Source organism: Danio rerio, chromosome 10 (assembly GCF_052040795.2).
Source record: "Danio rerio strain M-AB ecotype USA chromosome 10, GRCz13ab, whole genome shotgun sequence".
Lineage (NCBI taxonomy): Eukaryota > Metazoa > Chordata > Actinopteri > Cypriniformes > Danionidae > Danio > Danio rerio.
The window spans coordinates 20,523,298-20,542,561 of NC_141030.1; the positions used below are offsets into that span (position 1 = coordinate 20,523,298).

General features: G+C 38.9%; 1 protein-coding gene across 36 annotated transcripts in view; it reads left to right on the forward strand.

The window, feature by feature from the left end:
• The window catches only part of unc13bb (unc-13 homolog Bb (C. elegans)), a 150,867-nt gene that overhangs the window by 67,886 nt on the left and 63,717 nt on the right, over nt 1-19,264 (forward strand). For 23 of the 36 annotated variants that reach the window (XM_087270365.1, XM_087270368.1, XM_087270367.1 and 20 more), the window contains 3 exons: nt 203-276; nt 6,908-6,965; nt 8,805-9,018. Coding sequence is in view for 27 of the 36 variants with exons in the window: in XM_087270342.1 (XP_087126468.1) it covers nt 203-276; nt 6,908-6,965; nt 8,805-9,018 (346 nt within the window). In the remaining 9 variants the exon portion in view is untranslated. Of the gene's footprint in view, nt 1-202; nt 277-6,907; nt 6,966-7,751; nt 7,782-8,804; nt 9,019-19,264 lie in introns of all 36 variants that reach the window. The other 13 variants (XM_087270339.1, XM_087270338.1, XM_087270345.1 and 10 more) reach the window with 1 other exon arrangement.

Below are 19,264 nucleotides of genomic sequence, written 5' to 3' on the forward strand. Positions count from 1 at the left end.
ACATTTAAGGTGAAGCATCAAGTAATGCACTGTTTGTTTTTTTTGACTCGCAGACTATTTTTGAGGTCCCTCGACCAAGTAGCTCATTACATATTTAAAAGGTCTAAATACATAATCCATAAGGTTTTGGCTCATGTAAATGGTTAGCATGAAGTTTTCTGGCTCAGACTGCAGCGTTCATGGCTTTCTCTCTATTTTTAAGAAATCCCAGAGGATGAGGCTCGATACTGGACTGGTAAACTGGAGCGCATCAATGCTATGGGCATTCATGATGAGGTAAGACCGAATAACAGCATACCTTCATTATTTAACTACATGGGAACTTCAGTTACAAACAATAGTCCGTATTGGTGTTTTTTCCAAGAGGTCGTTGAGGTGGCTTGACAATTTGATGAATGCATGTGCACTGCATTTTGCCACAGTTGCTGTTATAATTTAACCTAACAAGGAAGCATGGTCTGTTAAATATTCCTCATTCCTCATGTTATAGTATCTGAAGTTATGTAACATGAGTAAATCATAGTGAAAATATTTTATTGTGCAATAAGCATGATTTTATCCAATTACTTTATTTGTGGTTATCTTTAACGATATCTGATAAAAATAAATAATAAGTATTTATAGTTAATATTATATTTATAATAATAAAGGTATAACAAATAAGTTTTAATCTATTCAATTATTTCAAGATTTCAGATCATTTTAATGTGTCTCACTTTAACTTGCCGCTTTAAATATGCATAATTATTGACTAGCTAAATAACTATAATTTAAGTAAAATATTAAGTCATTAAGACAGTTTTTCTAAATCATGTATATCAAGTTGCAGAATATACTAAAGATGACAATGAGTATGATGGTGATGTTGGTGGCAGGTAAAAGTTTTCAATGCATGTGTAGTTATTTGTAATATTTTGTTTTTGTTTCCCTCTTGTTTTTTTAATAATTAACATCACAGCTTTTTTATGGGGTCAGCATGTGTGTGTTTGAGTTGTTTTTGTAGTGCAATAATGTGAGATTTAAGAAATACTGAAGTTATCAGTTGTCCAGGGCAATCACTATAATTAAATCACTATCAAGTTTTTGGTGAATATTAATTCGGCTTGGCATTCACTAATTCAAGACCTTCACTAATTTGTTTTAAATAGTGACAAATTGTGACATGTAATAGCAAATATTTTATGTTGTGCCCTCTTGCACATATATGATTATAAAAACAAAACAAAATTAACAACATGCTGTACAGAAAGTAGAGTTTAGAGTCAAGAGACACTGCATTTTCCAGAATATACATGTACAGGATGCATTTTCATAATCTGAAATGAGTTTATATAATTCAGTTTACTTTAAGCAGGTGCAACTATATAAACCTACTAAATAAGGTTTATAGCAAATGTGACCATTAGTGATGCAACGATTATAGATTTTAGTTGTACAATTGTAGTCTGAGAAATAATCACGGTTTCACAGTTATCAAGATTATTATGGATTCATTCATTTTAAACCCCGCTAGTTTAGAAAATTAGATGAAAACTCTTTTTATTTTACAGTGGTATTTATTGCTGCTCAATAACTAATAATACAGCACAAAATAATATAAAAAACAAACAATAGTAAATTTCTCTCTTTGTGCTTAAAAATAAGTGAATGATTTTGACATTTAAACAGAAATAATTTTACACTGTAAATAAATGACAGAACAATAAACAAATAAAAAGAAGAATAAATTTAAATAAAAAAAAACAGTATGTGTCTAATGCAGGGCTTGAATTTACCCGTGCTCCCAACTTCAAAATTTAGGAGCACCAGACAAATTTTGTAGTACCCACCAAAAACTAACAAACACCACTGCAACTTGTACAATAACGGATTTATTGTATTTGAAAACAACATCAATTAGTTCAGGACAAAGAAAAAAAACAGAAACAAATTTTAATAACTTACTAATGCTGTGATGACTTATTGATATTTGTGCAATAATTCCAAAATGACTGTCTAATAAATATGAAATATTAATGATGATGAAGATGACAAAAATACTAACAATGAAAAACATGTTTCATTATCATGCTGCCTTGAATGTGTGAGTTATCTGCTAATAAAAAGTCCTATTATTACTTTGTAAAAAAAAGTAAATCTATGGTTTGCATCGAAAAAATAAAGCATTGCAGTAAGAAATGTTTATTTTGCACTATTGTTTTATATGCTGGTCAATTACCTGGTTGAGGTCGGAGGACACTGCTACTCATGCAGCTCTTTCTACTAATTTCTCTTTTTCCCACACTCCTCGTCAGACAGGGAGAGGGGGTGGGACTGGACAACTGATTTCCAAAGAATGGAAATTTACTCTGCGACCGTCCCTGCCAACAATCAGCTCTTTTGAATTCCATGCAGTCACCATTATCCACCCCTTCTACATAAATGTGGTTGTCATCAACCGCCCACCGGGTACATTAGGTCACTTCTTAGATGAACTGGATGTTCTTCTCTCATCTTTTTCTAATTATGACACTCCCTTGTTGGTGCTAGGTGACTTCAACATTCACATTGAGAGACCGCAAGCTGCTGACTTTCAGACTCTGCTTGCCTCTTTTGACCTCAAAAGAGCACCTACTTCTGCTACCCACAAATCAGGTAATCAGCTAGACCTTATTTGCACACGACATTGCTTCGCTGATCAAACACTAGTAACTCCACTACAAATATCCGATCATTTCCTTCTGTCCCTCAACATCCACATTACTCCTGAGCCGCCACACACTCCAACACTGGTTGCCTTTCGTAGAAACCTACGCTCTGTCTCACCCAATAGACTATCCACCATTGTTTCAGACTCTCTTCCTCCATCTTGCAAACTCTCTGCACTTGATACGAACAGTGCCACTGATACACTCTGCTCCACACTAGCATCATGTCTAGACAGATTATGTCCTCTTGCATCCAGGCCAGCCCGTGCCAGTCCTCCTGCACTCTGGCTCTTGGATGCTCTCCGTGAGCATCGCTCAAAACTTCGGGCAGCAGAGAGAATTTGGCGGAAAACTAAAAATCCTGCACAGCTCTTAACATACCAAACTCTTTTGTCTTCTTTCTCGGCTGAAGTTACTTCTGCAAAGCAGACATATTTCCGTCAGAAAATCAACAATGCCACTAGTCCTCGCCTACTTTTTAAAACATTTTCCTCCCTCCTCTATCCTCCATCTCCGCCCGCATCCTCCACACTTACTACTGATGACTTTGCTACATTCTTTTGCACCAAAACTGCAAAAATCAGTGCTCAATTTGCTGCACCTACAACAAACACGCAAGAGACACCACCAACACCACACACACTCACCTCTTTTTCTCAGCTCTCTGAGTCTGAGGTGTCCAAACTCGTGCTATCTAGCCATGCAACCACCTGTCCACTTGATCCCATTCCCTCTCATCTCTTGCAAGCCATCTCTCCTGCAGTCATACCAACACTGACTCACATAATTAACACATCTCTTGACTCTGGTTTATTCCCCACTTCATTTAAGCAGGCTAGGGTAACCCCACTGCTAAAGAAACCCAACCTGGACCATACACTACTTGACTACTTGAAAACTACAGACCAGTATCCCTGCTTCCATTCATGGTCAAGATTCTGGAGAAAGTAGTGTTCAATCAAGTCCTGGACTTTCTTACTTAAAACAATCTCATGGACAACAAGTAATCCGGCTTTAAGAAAGGCCACTCAACTGAGACTGCCCTGCTCTCGGTCGTGGAGGATCTCAGACTGGCTAAAGCAGACTCAAAGTCCTCAGTCCTCATCTTGCTGGATTTGTCAGTTGCTTTTGACACTGTAAACCACCAGATCCTGCTATCTACGCTTGAGTCACTGGGCGTTGCGGGCACTGTTATACAATGGTTCAGATCTTACCTCTCTGACAGGTCATTCAGGGTGTCTTGGAGGGGAGAGGTGTCCAACCTACAGCATCTAAACAATGGGGTACCTAAAGGCTCTGTTCTTGGGCCACTTCTCTTCTCCATCTACACGTCATCTCTAGGATCAGTCATCCAGAAACATGGATTCTGCTACCACTGCTATGCTGATGATACCCAGCTATACCTCTCTTTCCATCCTGATGATCCCTCGGTTTCAGCTCGCATCTCAGCCTGCCTGCTGGACATTTCACGCTGGATGAAAGATCATCATCTTCAGCTTAACCTGGCAAAAACGGAAATGCTTGTAGTTTCTGTCAACCCGACTCTACACCATAACTTTTCAATCCAGATGGATGGGGCAACCATTACTGCATCCAAAATGGTGAAAAGCCTTGGAGTAACAATTGATGACCAACCACACTTCTCTGACCACATTTCTAGAACTGCTTGATCGTGCAGATTCGCACTCTATAACATCAGAAAGATCCGACCCATCTTATCTGAACATGCAGCTCAACTCCTTGTTCAAGCTCTTGTTCTCTCCAAACTGGAATACTGCAACTCTCTACTAGCGGGGCTTCCAGCTAACTCTATCAAGCCTCTTCAGCTGCTCCAGAACCCAGCAGCATGAGTGGTCTTCAATGAACCTAAAAGAGCACATGTCACTCCGCTGCTCATCCGTTTGCACTGGCTGCCAGTTGCTGCTCGCATCAAATTCAAAGCTCTGATGGTTGCCTACAAAGCGACTTCTGGCTTTGCTCCTTCTTATCTGCTCTCACTGCTGCAGATCTATGTGCCCTCCAGAAACTTGTGAATGAACGTTGCCTCGTGGTTCCATCCCAAAGAGGGAAGAAATCACTTTCGCGAACGCTCACGTTCAATCTGCCCAGTTGGTGGAACTCCCTAACTGCATCAGAACAGCAGGCACTCGCTGTTTTCAAGAAATGACTAAAAACTCAACTATTTAGTCTCCACTTCACTTCCTAATCTGCAATTGCCTCTCTGGATATACCACTAACTGTACTCAAAAAAATAAATAAATAAATAAATAAAAAATAAATAAAAAATTACTAAAAAATTTTTTTTTTAAATTACTAATACTTTCATTCTTAGACTTTACAGACCTGAAACTTGCCTATAGCACTTATTCATTGTTGCTCTTATAGTTGTGTAAATTGCTTCCTTGTCCTCATTTGTTAGTCGCTTTGGATAAAAAAAATGTAAATGTACATTGAATAAACAGAAAGAATGAACGAAAGAAAGGAAGAAAAGTCTCACTTCTGCACCTCTTTAAAAGTTTTGGTTTGGGTTTGGTCATTGTAAATGCTCAGTCTCGTTATGCTCTTGATTTTCACCTCTCTGTGTTTGTAAAAAAAAAAAAAAAAAAGCCGGCGAGTCAGCCGACCCATACAGTATAAGCGGGGCAGAGCAGGATTCCCCCAATGACCACCAGCACAATACCATTGTCATGAGCCACAGTTTCAGTTCAAACTTAGTAAAGGTGAGCTTCTTTGGCAAGGATGTGTAAGGGTTAGGTTTTACATTACGTGGACATTTGCGCTGAACACATGGTGAATGCAACGCATCGAGATTTACACCATTAAACAGCTGATCCACTCTGAGTCTTTCAGCGCTCTCTCAGAAATCACTCGGTTGATCTCGGCTGGTGGATTAACATTCACTACATGATTGCTGTTATCCCAACGAGGTGCGCCTGAAAAGCGTGAGCGCGCTGCGTCGTGTGCGCGTCCCTCCCTATATATTACAGTCTATATGGTCTCTCCATTGGAAATAATGAACTTGCACGAGCTTGCATTAGTTAATAGCCTCAGTCATAGTTAATCTAGTGTGTGTGGTTATTAGTCTTAGTGACAAACTAGCTCACAGTTTAGTTGCAGCAGTTTTGTTCCGTACAGAAACACAGTGTTGAGAAGCCTTTGCGATTAATTAACCGTGATTAATTAAAGCGCAGTTAAAAGTGAAACCGGTTAATCGTTGCATCCCCAGTGACCATACATAATAGAAGAGTGCAGAAGAAAAAAAATAAAATAAAAAACAAATTTCCTAACATTTTAAGATTTACAATGAAAATCCATTTATAACCACTTGTTTGATGAACAAAGTAGCTCTCTCATATATGTACACTAAAAGACAAAAATAATGTTAATTTACAAATGCATACTGTAAATGAATCGTCCAAAATTCTGCATAGTATTCCATAATATTTTCAGAAATTTTTAAAAAATTTTATAATTATACACAGTATATTTAGATATATTTACAAAAGTAAATAAATAGATTTTATCTTATTATTTATATCTTATCTAGTTGAAGTGAAAATTTGTCTGCTGTGGATTTGCATGCACATTTCCCATATTTTCCTGTTTGTATTTTATTTGAATCTGCATGTTTAGTAACCTGGGCTGTTAGCCAAAGACATATACTGTACACAGATGCCTCACTAGCAGATATTTTTATGAACTGCTACAAGTAAACCATCCTCAATGTTGGGCTAGTTAATGCAGGTTCATAAATACTGGAGATCAAACAGAATACACACTTAAATAGTTTAAACATTTGTATATATATTTTTTCCTACTGCCATAGTCGGAACCAAAAAGGCTACTATGGAAGTCAATGGCTGCTTTAATCCATCATGCTTTGGTATACCTTTCTTTGTGTTCAACAGAAGAAGGAAACTCAAACAAGTTTGTGGATGATAGATTTGAGTAAATGTTTTTTTTTTGGGTTAACTATATTCCTTTAATACAATCAAAATGTTAATGTAGATTTTGACAACAGCTATGTTGTTGAATTTTGGAAAACTCGTAGATTTTTTTTGTAAGTGACCTGTCATTGTCCCTTGCCAATGTGTCTGGAGTAGTCATATCTGTCATGTACATTTCTATGTTGTTAACTACCATAACAGAAGTACTTTTTAATCACACTTTATTCATTCTTTACTAACTCTTACTGTCTTGTTTTCTCTGCCTTGTTTTAGTTTCCCTTACAGGATGAAGTAGTGGGTCGTCCTCTGCCCTGTGCTGCTTCTCAGTGCTGTGAGTGACAATATCTCACACTAGATGGAGCCACAGCCTCATGCCTGATGCTTCACTGCACTCTCCACTCCCCTCCTTGTTACATTTGAAAAGCATATTTGTTCACATACAATTGCAATCTAAATTTTTATACCCCCTGAATTATTAGCCCCTCTGTTTATTTTTTTCCCAAATTTCTGTTTAGCGGAGAGATTTTTTTCAAGACATTTCTAAACAGAGAAGTTGTATAGACTCATCTCTAATAACTGATTTATTTTATCTTTGCCATGATGAAAGTGTATAATATTTTTCTATATATAATTTCAAGACACTTCTATACAGCTTAAAGTGATATTTAAAGACTTAATCAGGTTAATTAGGTTAATAGGCAGGTTAGGGTAATTAGGCAAGTTATTTTATAATGATGGTTTGTTCTGTAGACTATTGAAAAAATATAGCATAAAGGGAAAATAATTTTCACCTTAAAGTGATTTTTTTTTTTAAATTAATAATTGTTTTTATTGTAGCCAAAATAAAACAAATAAGACTTTCTTTAGAAGAAAAAATATTATCAGACATACTGTGAAATTTTATTTTCTCTGTTAAACATCATTTTGAAAATAAATATATATATAAAAAAAAAGAATCTAACCGCGTTTAATAATTCTGATTGCAATTGTATGTTCCCTGAAGCAGCTTAAAATTGTATAAAGCACAAGAAAATCCCCATTTGAATTGAAATGTCAGTTTTTGTAAATGGATTTGTGTTTGCACTCTTTTCTCACTTTTGATTTTTAATGTCACCAGGCAACTATTTTGGATGGGCTGACAGCCAGAGTATGTAACGTGTATTTAGATTTTATATAGTAACCCTTTATTGTAGATTATTCCCTGGAACCCCTCCTGGACCCTAAAATCTCATTTGTTCCTTCATGTGAGCCCATGAATGTATTCATGCACAAGTAAAATTGCATGCAATGGACTTATAGCAAATGAACAAACACTTTTGTATGTGAATGTGTCATGTTTACTATTAAGAGAGTACACAAAACTAACCAATAAACTTCAATAAGCTTATTATCAAGCAGTTTAAGTTATTTTAAGCTAAAAAAGTAATGAAAAATGAGTGATACAGAAACTCTGAATCATAAATTCTTTTACTTGAACATTTAGGTGGCGTAACCTTATGTTTGTCAATCTATTTGTGCATCTTGTGCCATTTAGCCTAATTATGCCATGTACATATTCTCTTCAAAGGCACAATATTTTCCATGAATGTTTGGGTGTTTTAAGACTGAATGCATGAACTATTTCTTAATTTTCCTTGAAATTCCCTGTTGAGAACCTTTTTCCCCTGTTGACGTAATTATAAGTTCTTTGTGTACATTGTGTGCTTTTTATTTTTGAGATGTCCTTCATTTAGGTCTTTCATGCTTGTTTATACTGGATCACTTTGTTTCTAAATGATATAGTTAATTTTAGTTGGTAGTCAACAAGATTTGACTTTTAAATATTTTTGAATATTTCATTTACAGTTGGGGTAGACATAAATATGCAAGGTATATGGCTCCTTAGACTCAAAGTGCCCCATCTGATTTGGAAAAAAAAAACCTTAAACTGAATTGCGTGTTTTTGTTTTTTTGTTTTTTTGCACTCTAGAGAGCAAAAAGGACTGTTAAAGCTTTGTTGTTTACACAAGTCATGACAATTTAGTTTATCTATTGCTCTCATAGACACAATGGGCAATCTCACTTAAATCACTTACATTAGCGCATAATATATAAAAAAAAAAACAAGACAATTTTTGTATTTCTCGCTTGTAATGTTTGCATTTTGACCTTTCTGCTTCACTGTTTCTAGCTTTGGATGACCTGGATAGTGCGGTGGAGGATAGAGACAGTGACTACAGGAGTGAAACCAGCAGTAGTTTGCCTCCCCGCTACCATACCACAGCCCAGCCCAACTCTTCACTTCACCAATATCCTATGGGACCACGCTTTCAGCAGCACATGGACTCCTGTGCTGACTCTTTGCACAGTTTTGAATTTGACTATAGGGATCACCGTGCAAGCAGGTACATTTAGTTTCTATACATATTGTATGCATACTGTACATACTGTATGCCTCCATTTATGTGCAACCTCATCACATTTGCATCAAAGCAATGGTTTTGGGACAGTAATTGTTATAAGTCCCACTAGTTGCACATTATCCTTTTTTAAAAACGTTTTGCATTACACTGAACTGAGCCAAACTGAACACAACTGTGACAACTGAACTGAAGCAATTTTAATTTACTAGAACTTCATCTATGTTTACTTCCTTTGAAAATCTATATTGTAAAGAGTGCTATATAAAAACGGGTAAACTGAATTGTTATGCTTATCTGTAAGTATTCCTATTTAGATTTATAGGTTGCAAAAGAGAAAATAACCTGAAATATGGTATGGGATTGTTGTTAATCAAAGTATCTTGTATGGTCCTGCACAGAACTAATCCAGAAAATTATCAGATCCATTTTTATAAATCCAGATTCTGTTTTCTGTGATCAGGTTGTGGTTGAAATGTCATTTGTGTGTAATTTGTTGTATTAATTATATGGGTAAGTGTACTAAACATAAACTTGTTGATAAGGTGAAAGGCATTTAATTGAATAGTAAAGTCTGTTTAATTTTGCTAACTTTCATTTAAATAGCAAAACTTTTGTTTTTGTTTTTTGTTGTTGTGTTGAAATGCTCTTTTTTTTTCTTTTTTTTCTCCCTCCTTTGTTATCCTCTTCCATCCTAATCTCCGCTAGAGCTCCTAATCAGAAGGGTAGAATTAGAATTGTCCCAGTAGATTCAGGCATGGGTGTGGAGGATTGGGAAGTGAAATACAAACAGGGTAAAAGTACCCTTAGTGAGTTCCTTGATAGAGAGGAACAGGCATGGATTGAAGATCAAGACAGACAGAGTGATGTTGTTCATAAAGAAAAGGATTACCATGACCCCATAATCAAGCAGCTGTTGCCGATAAAAAACAAAAATTCTGTGTTAAATGCTGCTTACCCAGAAGGCTATGCTACTATTGACCGAAGGCGAAAGAAAAAAATCCGGGACCCAGGAGGGCTGGAGCATGCTGGAGCAGAGCATTTCCCTCCTGATCTGGCATTTCTCCGTCAAAAACGAACCGAGCTTGTGTTACGTCAAGTAAAAGAAATGGAAGAAGCGGATGAGAACATGACTCCATGTCTGAAACCATACAAAAATGGATTACTCTACAAAACTAGGATGTGGGCCAAAAACAAGCTAGAAAACACGCTAGAAAATTATGTTGCATATCAAGAGGAGGAAGCTGCTAGATTGAGGGAAGATGTAGAGTTTGATTCTGAGGGTTCAGATGAGTTACATTATTCTATTTGCTCTGAAGAGGAGTTGGAGGAAATGACATCTTTAGCTAAGGCACTCAGGGGTGAGGAGAAGAAGAATAATAGCCACCATGGATATTTCTCAACGTATAGTGGTCAAACTGAGAGGCTTCAAGGTTACCGGGAGAAGAAGAATGGAAAGGGTAAAATTGGTGGATGGGCTCCAGAGGTCATGCTCTCACCTGTAGAGGAACCTAGTGATGAATATGTTGATCCTATGGATGAGTTGCAGTGCCTAGTTGAAACCGTATCAGAGTATCTAGCTGAAAAAGAAGAGGAGATCAGTAAATATGGATCCTTACCCAAATCTAACAAATCAAGGCTGTCATCTCAAGGTAGTGCAAGAACAGAATCTGTTGGAGATGAGCAAGGCATCATCTCTAAGGAAGTAAAAGAAAAACCCATAGATGCCAAAGAAAGTAATTTAAGTGGTGCTTCTGACCATGGAGTGTCTGGAGTGAAAAATGCCATGAGCTCGTTATTTAGCTCTTTAACTGATAAAGTTGTGTCAGGCTCAAAACAAGCAGGGTCCAAATCAGTTGAACAATCAGAGACCCCACATAATGCTAGTTCTGGTATATCAAAATTGTTCTCCTTTATGCCAAAGTCTACAAGTCCCACACCAGTAGCTGTGGTTTCCCCTACTGATAGGAAGTTTTCAATGTCACCCGTTTTGCCTTTCCAGCCATCAGATGCCAAGTTACAAGAGGCAGACCAGTCAATACATTCAATGGAAAATGAGCTCACGAAATACGGTGGTGTCACAGCTCACAGAGAAAGTTTATCATCTGTCAATTCAATGTTGGATGCAAAGCAAAACAAGCCAGGTGATCCTCCCACGGTTTTGAATGGAAAAACAAAACTCAGTAAAATGTCAGATGCTTATCAAGACAATGATAGTAAAAAGTTTAAGATACTTAAAAATACCTGTAATGAGATTAATTATAAGAAGACACTCACTGAGCCTGTACCACAAAAGGCTACAGAAGAGTCTGGATTTTTTAATCCTTTTAGGAAATCACTCAGTTCATTAATCTCACCTGGACCACCAGTGCCTCCCCAGTCTCAAACACACACAGTTTTTCCTGTCTTTAGGTCAGCAGAAGACATTAGGGTAGAAAAGCTTCTAGATGAATCCTCCCTTAAAAAGCAAACTTTTGTCTCCTCAGACAATGTGTCTGTCCCACAACCTCAAAAGTCAGATGGGGGGCTGTTTTCTGGATTGTTTAAGTTTGCATCTGGAGAGGATTCAGGTGCATCCAAGAGTATGCCTCAAATCACTAAAACGGATCAAATTCCAGCTGTAACAAAGAGAGTGTCAGGTGCAATTCCAGCTTCTCTGCCTGACAATGCAAAATTAACAACACCTTCCAATAAAGAACCCCCAGACACAACAAGTAAGGGGAACACAGAAACAGGCTGGTTTTCTAGTCTATTTAAGATGGCACCTACTGAAGATCTGCAGCCTGTTACTCCACCTATCCATAGGCCTAATATTCAGAGCACTTTACCTCCTCCAGGGTCTAATCAGACTGGTCATAGGATGCAACATCCCAATCCAACTTCTGCTAAGGAACAAATGCAAGTTAAGCACCAACAACCTGGTCCAACTCAAGTACCTAATATTACAGAGCAAAATGCATCTCAACATGAACGTCAGGGCCTGTTTTCTGGTTTGTTTAAATCAGTTGCTTCAGATAATGCATCAAGTGCCCAAGCATTTCCTAATCAACCACAACAAGGGGGCTTACTCTCAGGAATCATGAAATTTGCTTCCACAGGTGATATGGCAACAGGTGCTCATGTAAATCAGCAAAGGAGTCAGTCTGCTCAAATATTAAATCAACAAAACCAACCTCATACCCAAACAAGTGCATCTATTCCTCCTCTCTCAGGGCGGCTAACTATTACTTCCACAGAAATTTCTCACAGAGAGCCTCAACAATTCTCTCAGCAAGAGACAAAATCTCAACAGGGAAGTATTTTGTCTGGCCTTTTTAGATTTGCCTCTACCGAAAAACCTTTGGACACTCAAACAAAGATGCCCCAGGAGCAACAAAAATCACCAAGCATAAGTTATTTTCAAGATTCTGTCCAGCATAAGGTAGAGGGTCAGAGCAGGATCCAAACACAGCAGTCTAACTTCCCAAAACAACAGTCAGAACGGCTTCAAAAAGGCATATTAGATGGCCATAAACAAAGTGTATCCCATCAAGGACATTCTCAGCAAGATGGCCTTCTATCTGGTCTTTTTAAGTTTGCCTCCTCAGATGTTTCCGTCTCTCAATCAGCACAGCAAGTTCAAGCTTCTAACACCCAGTCATCTGTGCTCCAGTCAAAAACAAATGTTATAGAACAAAGCCACTCATCCCAAAATAATTCATCTAATCAAAAACACCAGTCGGATGGCCTTCTTTTTCTTAAAGTGTCCTCTAATGAGTCACAGGAACTACCTGTTACACAGGAAAAAAAGGAACATGCAAGTTTGCCACAGCAAGTTGCGACAAAACAAAGCTCTCGTGTAGGAAGGCAAGAAACATCAGCTCAGCCAGGAATTTTATCTGGCTTTTTCAATAAGCTCACATCTTCTTCTGAAGATGTATCCTTAAACATCCAGAATTCAGTTAAGCAAAATCAGGATAAGCCACAAATACCAGTAGAGATTCACACACAGCAAGGCCAATCAAAAAGACGGCTACCTCAAATACCCTCCCAGATCCAAGATACAGATCAACAGCCCTCAACTCAACAACGTTTCTTATATGGGATATTTAGCAGGAATCCAACAGATGTTTCCACTGTCAAAACAGAGGGTGTGGCTATGGAAGGATTACAAATGAAGGTCAGTTCTACAGGACTTCTGAGAGACAATGTAGCTAATTTAAATTATGTGTCTAACATTTGTGGCACAGAGAGCCTTGATTTAAGGACACCTGCAAGTTATGCAAGGTCACAACAAAAATGTGCTGCATACACATCTCATAGTACTGGTAATATACCCCTCTTATACAGCTCACAAAATTTTATGCTCTCAAGTCAAATTAGAACCACTTCATATAGCACTGAAAATCTACCTCTTTGTCACCCATCTCAAGCAGTGATGTCACAGGAATGTTTTAGGCAGAGTTATCCATCCTTCCATTGTAAACCTGAACAGTATGGTTTCCAAGAAATCTCTCCATCATATGCATTGCAACCTAGTCCCAGTGATGAACACTCATGGATACAACAATCTATATTGTGGCAACAGCTGAATGATCAGTCATTGGGAATAGTACCTGATGGACATGAAATTACACCAATTAATGAAGTCCACACATCTTCTCAGTATTTGAATGATATAAACATGGATATTAACCAACAATACTCTCATACAAAGCCATGGATGAAATTCCATTCTTACAATGGGAGTAAGAACCAATCAGATTATTCCACTGATGTTCCCAATAGTTTAGTGAGACCTAGAGCGTGGAATAGCCAAAACGATTTGGATGTGATTAACAACCAAGAGTTTGAAGGTGTGTTGAATTTGAGCATGAAGAATAATGCTAAATTAAGCAGGTGGCACTCATTTAGTGCAGAAAGTTGTTACAGTCTGAATAGTATTTCATATCATGAAGGATATTATGAGGAAACTCCTCCACATCTGTCTTACTCAGCTAATGGGCAGTATGTTTATCATGGGACATCTGACATTTGCACTCAGCCTGGGAATAGTGGAAGCCATGTTAATGTAGCTACATCTCCCAATCATTGGAACTACTCTTCAGCAAGCAACAGTGATATGGAGGAACATGTGTATCTTGAGGAGTCTGAGTGGTATCAACAATGGCTTTCACTTTTGGACCAGGGTATGTGGTGGCCTGCAGATGATGGAGATTGTGGATATTTTGTCTACACTGATTATGAGTATATTTACGCCCTACTCACAGATGAGTCTGGGCAGTATGTTTATGCATGTGCCCCAGAACAAGAGTGGGCAAGTACAGTGGACATCTATCCTAGTGCCTGGTTGTATAATGAGATGGTAAAAGTTTGTGGGTTTAAGATTCCTCTATACAATGAAGATGAGCTTCTCTGGCTTCCAAGTCAAGGCCAAAGTGAAGCTGAACTTCTGACTGCACCACTTGACTTGTCAGCAGCCTATAAAAAAGGTAACCAAATCATGAATCTGAACCTTGAGCGTTTTTCACAGATGTTTGCAGATTCAATGCTTAATCAAAGACAGCAAGCTCTGGATTTTTCCAGTTACCGATTTAACAAAGTTAGGATGGATACTAATCATCAGCTCCCACACAATTATGGTTACTGTGATCCGTCTCAGGAAGCTGTTGACCTTTCTTTTCATGGAACAAACTACAATAATGTAAATCTCGACAGCAGAGGAATAAAAGAACTGCTGTCTTATAAGGTTTCTGTTTCATTTGGTGCCACACAAACCACAACTTCACCTACCACAGGTGTCTACAGCTGCTACCAGCCTCAACAGAGGCGTCGTTCATCCAGTGGAGTGCAAATAAAACATATAGATGATGTTTCAGAAGAAGAGTGGAGAAAAAGAGTACAGCCTGGAGAGGAGCAGCCAAATCGATCTATTAAGAAAATCTCCTCAATTCTATCCTCAATTGTTGGCAAAAGCTCCAATTCAGAATCAAGTAGAAACACAGCTGTCTCAAAGTCACCTTCTGCTAAAGATGGTTCTTTTTCAGGACAAAATCAAAGCAGATCTCATAAAGCCTCTGAAACACGACTTGCTGATCAGCAAGCCAAAAGCTTTATTTCAACAGGTTTTCAGAGTCTTAAATCAAAGATCGTAAAGGATGACGTTTGTGGAACAACTCAACCAGACAATACAAATCAGTTATCATCCAAGCAAATTCCAACAACACCTAGAGTTTCAGTAACATCTTCTGCACAGCCAACAGCTTCCACGCCCTCTCAGGGTGCGTGCACTTTAAGTTCATCTCAGAAACCCAAACTGGCTAGACAGGCTACATTGTCACAACAGTCCTCTCTTCCTCCAACATCAATTGTATCTACTACTTTAAGAGAACAGTCCAGTTTAACCATCAAATCTGCCTCTCCAGATGTGTCTCTGCCAGCAGAAACACAAGGTGGAAAGACATCTGAGCAATCAAGTGGGTTTTTAAACTTTTTCAAAACAGCAGTGGGTATAGAGGAGGTCAAGTCAGAGCCTTCTAAATCTGCTCATCCAGTATCCAGACAAGCTGATAAAGTTGGAACTGCTTCTGATGGCATGAAAGATTCAACAACAAACCAAGACACAACGGGAACATCAAAACTTTTTGGGTCAATAGGGGATTTTTTTAACATTGAAAGTCCTTCCCACACTATATCAAAGACAAATCTGCAACATTCAGCCTCAACAATGACAGTGCCTAAAGGGATTCAGAAACAGCAAACAGCAGAAAATACCTTTGCAAAAGGTGGTGAATCAGAATTTCCTAGTTTATCACAATCAATTCAGGGAAGGAGTGTCTCCTCATCTCAGATACATTCTGCTGATGCAAACAGGTTGCCAACACCAGGGAGATCTCAAACTATGCCACCGACTGGGGAGACCAAACCAGAAGCCAAGCAGTCAGGTGGGTTGTTTGGTTTTTCTGTTGGGGATATTTTCTCTGGGACCACAGCTTCGAAAGATGAAAGCAAAGGGCTGTTGTCCATATTTAGTGGTTCCAGTCAGCAACAAGCTCCATCTCTAAGTGCATCTACCTCCCTCCAAGGTTCAATCAGTAATTCCTCTGCAAAAGAGCCACTTGGCAAAAACATCCTGTCTTTGTTTGGAGGTTCTAGCATTCAACAGACCTCACCACAATTTGGATCCACACATCAGCCTTGCCCACCAGAAGCTGTACCTCCTAAAGAATATCTAGGCATGAATATATCTTCTGTGTTCAGTGGCACTAGTACACAGCAGCCTTCAACACATGTGAGTTCTTGTAATCAAAAACAAACCAGCACTGTTCATCCAAAGGAATCACCAGCCATGGGGTTACTCTCTTTGATTAGTGGTTCCAGCACTCAGCAAACTTCATCTGAATCTGATCAACCAAAAGACACACCAATGGCAGGACTGCTATCTACATTCAGTGGCCCTCAGCAGGCTTCATCTGAATTAGGATCTGGAACTGATCCACCAAAAGATACACCAATAAAAGGACTGTTATCTATGTTCAGTGGCCCTCAGCAGACTTCTCTTAGATCTGGAAGTGATCCACCAAAAGATACACCAGTAACAGGAATGCTATCTATGTTTAGTGGCCCTCAGCAAACTGCACCAAGATCTGGTGCCGATCCACCTAAAGATACACCTATAACAGGACTGCCATCCATGTTCAGTGGCCCTCAGCAGACTGCACCAAGATCTGGAGCTGATCCACCAAAAGATACAACAGTAACAGGACTGCTATCTATGTTCAGTAGCCCTCAGCAGACGTCACCAGCATCTGGAGCTGACCCACCAAAAGATACACCCGTAACAGGACTGCTATCCATGTTCAGTGGCCCTCAGCAGACCTCACAACCACGCTCGGCCACTCAGTCTGCAAGCCAAGGAAATGAACTGCCAAAAGAGCCTTTGGGCAAAAGTTTATTTTCTATGTTTGGTGGTTCAGGGTCACAACCATCTTCACAACAGACAGGATCAATTTTTGGTGGTATATTAGGTGGGTCTTCCAGCTCTAGTGAGAGTCCAGCAAAAGGTTTATTTTCTATGTTTGGAGCACAAAGCCCACAACCACCTGCCACAAGAGTTCCAGCAGCCGTTCTTACTAATGAGCAGACAGTTAAACATATATCTTCTTTGGATGAGTCTAAATTACAACAAACACCAGCACAATCAGTCTCTTCTACTGCAACGAAAGCGACTCCCGCAAAGGAATTACCAAATGACAGTCCATCACAAGGATTACTTTTACACTCTGGAATTTCCAGCCACCCATCAGCTCCACTGGAATGCTTACCTCATGAGACTGTTGTGCCATCTAATGAGTCACATAAAGAGCCATCAGTAAATGAAATACCCTCTTTGTCCAATGAAACTATCTCCCAGCCATTCTCACAGCAGCCAGATTCAACTGGACATTCTCTTTCTCTTGATAGCAAAGAGTCAAAAGGGCCACAAAGTAAAGACATTACCTCTGTGATTGCTGGGCATACTCTGCAGCCAGACTGCAACCCAACAGTATCAGTTCCAAAATCCACACAAGAGGCATTGCCAACTGATGATAGTAGATTGGCACAGTCTGAATCTAGCAAGCAAGCACACCAAGAGGATTCTTCTGCTCAGGGTGTAGCGCCACCAAAAGAGGAAGCAACTTCAGGATTGTTGTCAATGTTTTCTGGATCAGGTCCTCAAAATGCTCAAAGTGGATCTATACTTGGTGGTATTTTTTCTGGTGCTTCAGGATCAAAGGAAGTTCCAGCAAAGAATCTATTTTCAATGTTTTCTGGACCAAGTTCCCAACCTGGTGCTGGTAATGCTGGGCATAATGTTCAGAATAATAGTTCAGGTGCTTCAGCCTTTGGTGAGTTAACGGGCAAAGGCTTGTTTTCCGTTTTTGGTGGGTCAATTCCACAGCAAGCCACTCCTCAGCCTTCTTCAATATTTGGAGGTATTCTGTCTGGAGTTGCTTCTAAAGATGCTCCTGGAAAAGGTCTTCTTTCTATGTTTGGTGGGCCTAGTTCAGCACCTTCACCTAGTCAAACACCAACATCAAAACCATCTGAAACTGAAGGGCTGTTAAAGGTTGCATCACTAGTTTCTCAAGAGGATGTGACTGAGGATAGTAAAAATATGGGCTCGGAGGAAAAGAAAACAGAACCCACATATTATGATTCCCAGCATTCTGTCATGGCAGATCAAAGGAAAGCAGCATCTATGGCTTCATTCTCAACTGATATCTCTGATAAAAGCTCAGATGTCATTGGTGAGAAGATTGCTCTTGAGAGGAGTAACCTAGATGTTGTTAGCCATAGTAATATTAGTTTGACCGGAGATGATTTAGCAAAAGATATTGAATCAATTTCAAAGCAGAGTACAAAAGCAGAGGTCAAGATAACAGAATGCCAAACTCAGCATATACAACAAACCAATTCAACTGAGACCAGTGCTTCTGAGGGACATCCAAAACATTCTGAATCACAGAAATCTGTTTTAGACTCATCAACTGAAGCTGTCAGTGGTTTTATGTCTAAACTGTTCACAGGTGCCAGTTCAGCCCCAAATTCTTCAGGTGGTCTCTTTTCACAACTTCACTCAACCCCAACCATACCCAAAACCTCAGTCTTTGGCTTTTCAAGTAGCATACCAACAGAATCTATAAAAAGTGACATTTTTGGTATGTTTAAATCTCCAGAAGCACCCAAAACAGCTGACATAAAAGCATCTATTACCTTGACATCCCAGTCTCTTCAGTCAGTCCAAGATCAGTCATTGTTAGCTTCTAGGGATGTTACATTGTCTGGAGACAAAGATGAAAAAAGTCAAATAGAACCCCATTCATCAGCAAAAGAAATGTCTTGTAATGATGCTTCTGATAATGTTACAGTTGCAACCATCAATTCCACTGAGGCTTCCAGCTGTCAACTTGTTGAAACAGTTATTAAGGAACCTCCTGAAGGCGAAGTAATTAAAGAGAAAACAGTTGTCATGGTTTCTGAAGAAAAGTTTACAGACAAATCTGTGCCTGTAATAGACAATAGTTCAAAAATGGCTCAACAACCTCAATCATCAGAAACTTCTCAGTCCATATTTGGCATGCCAGGTTTAACAGCATCTAAATTTGGGTTTATGTCTGGAGCTGCTGATGCTGGAAAGTCGTTTGGGTCTTTATTTTCTTCACCACCCTCAATACCAAATACAGAAAGTGGCAAGCTTATTTCTGGATTT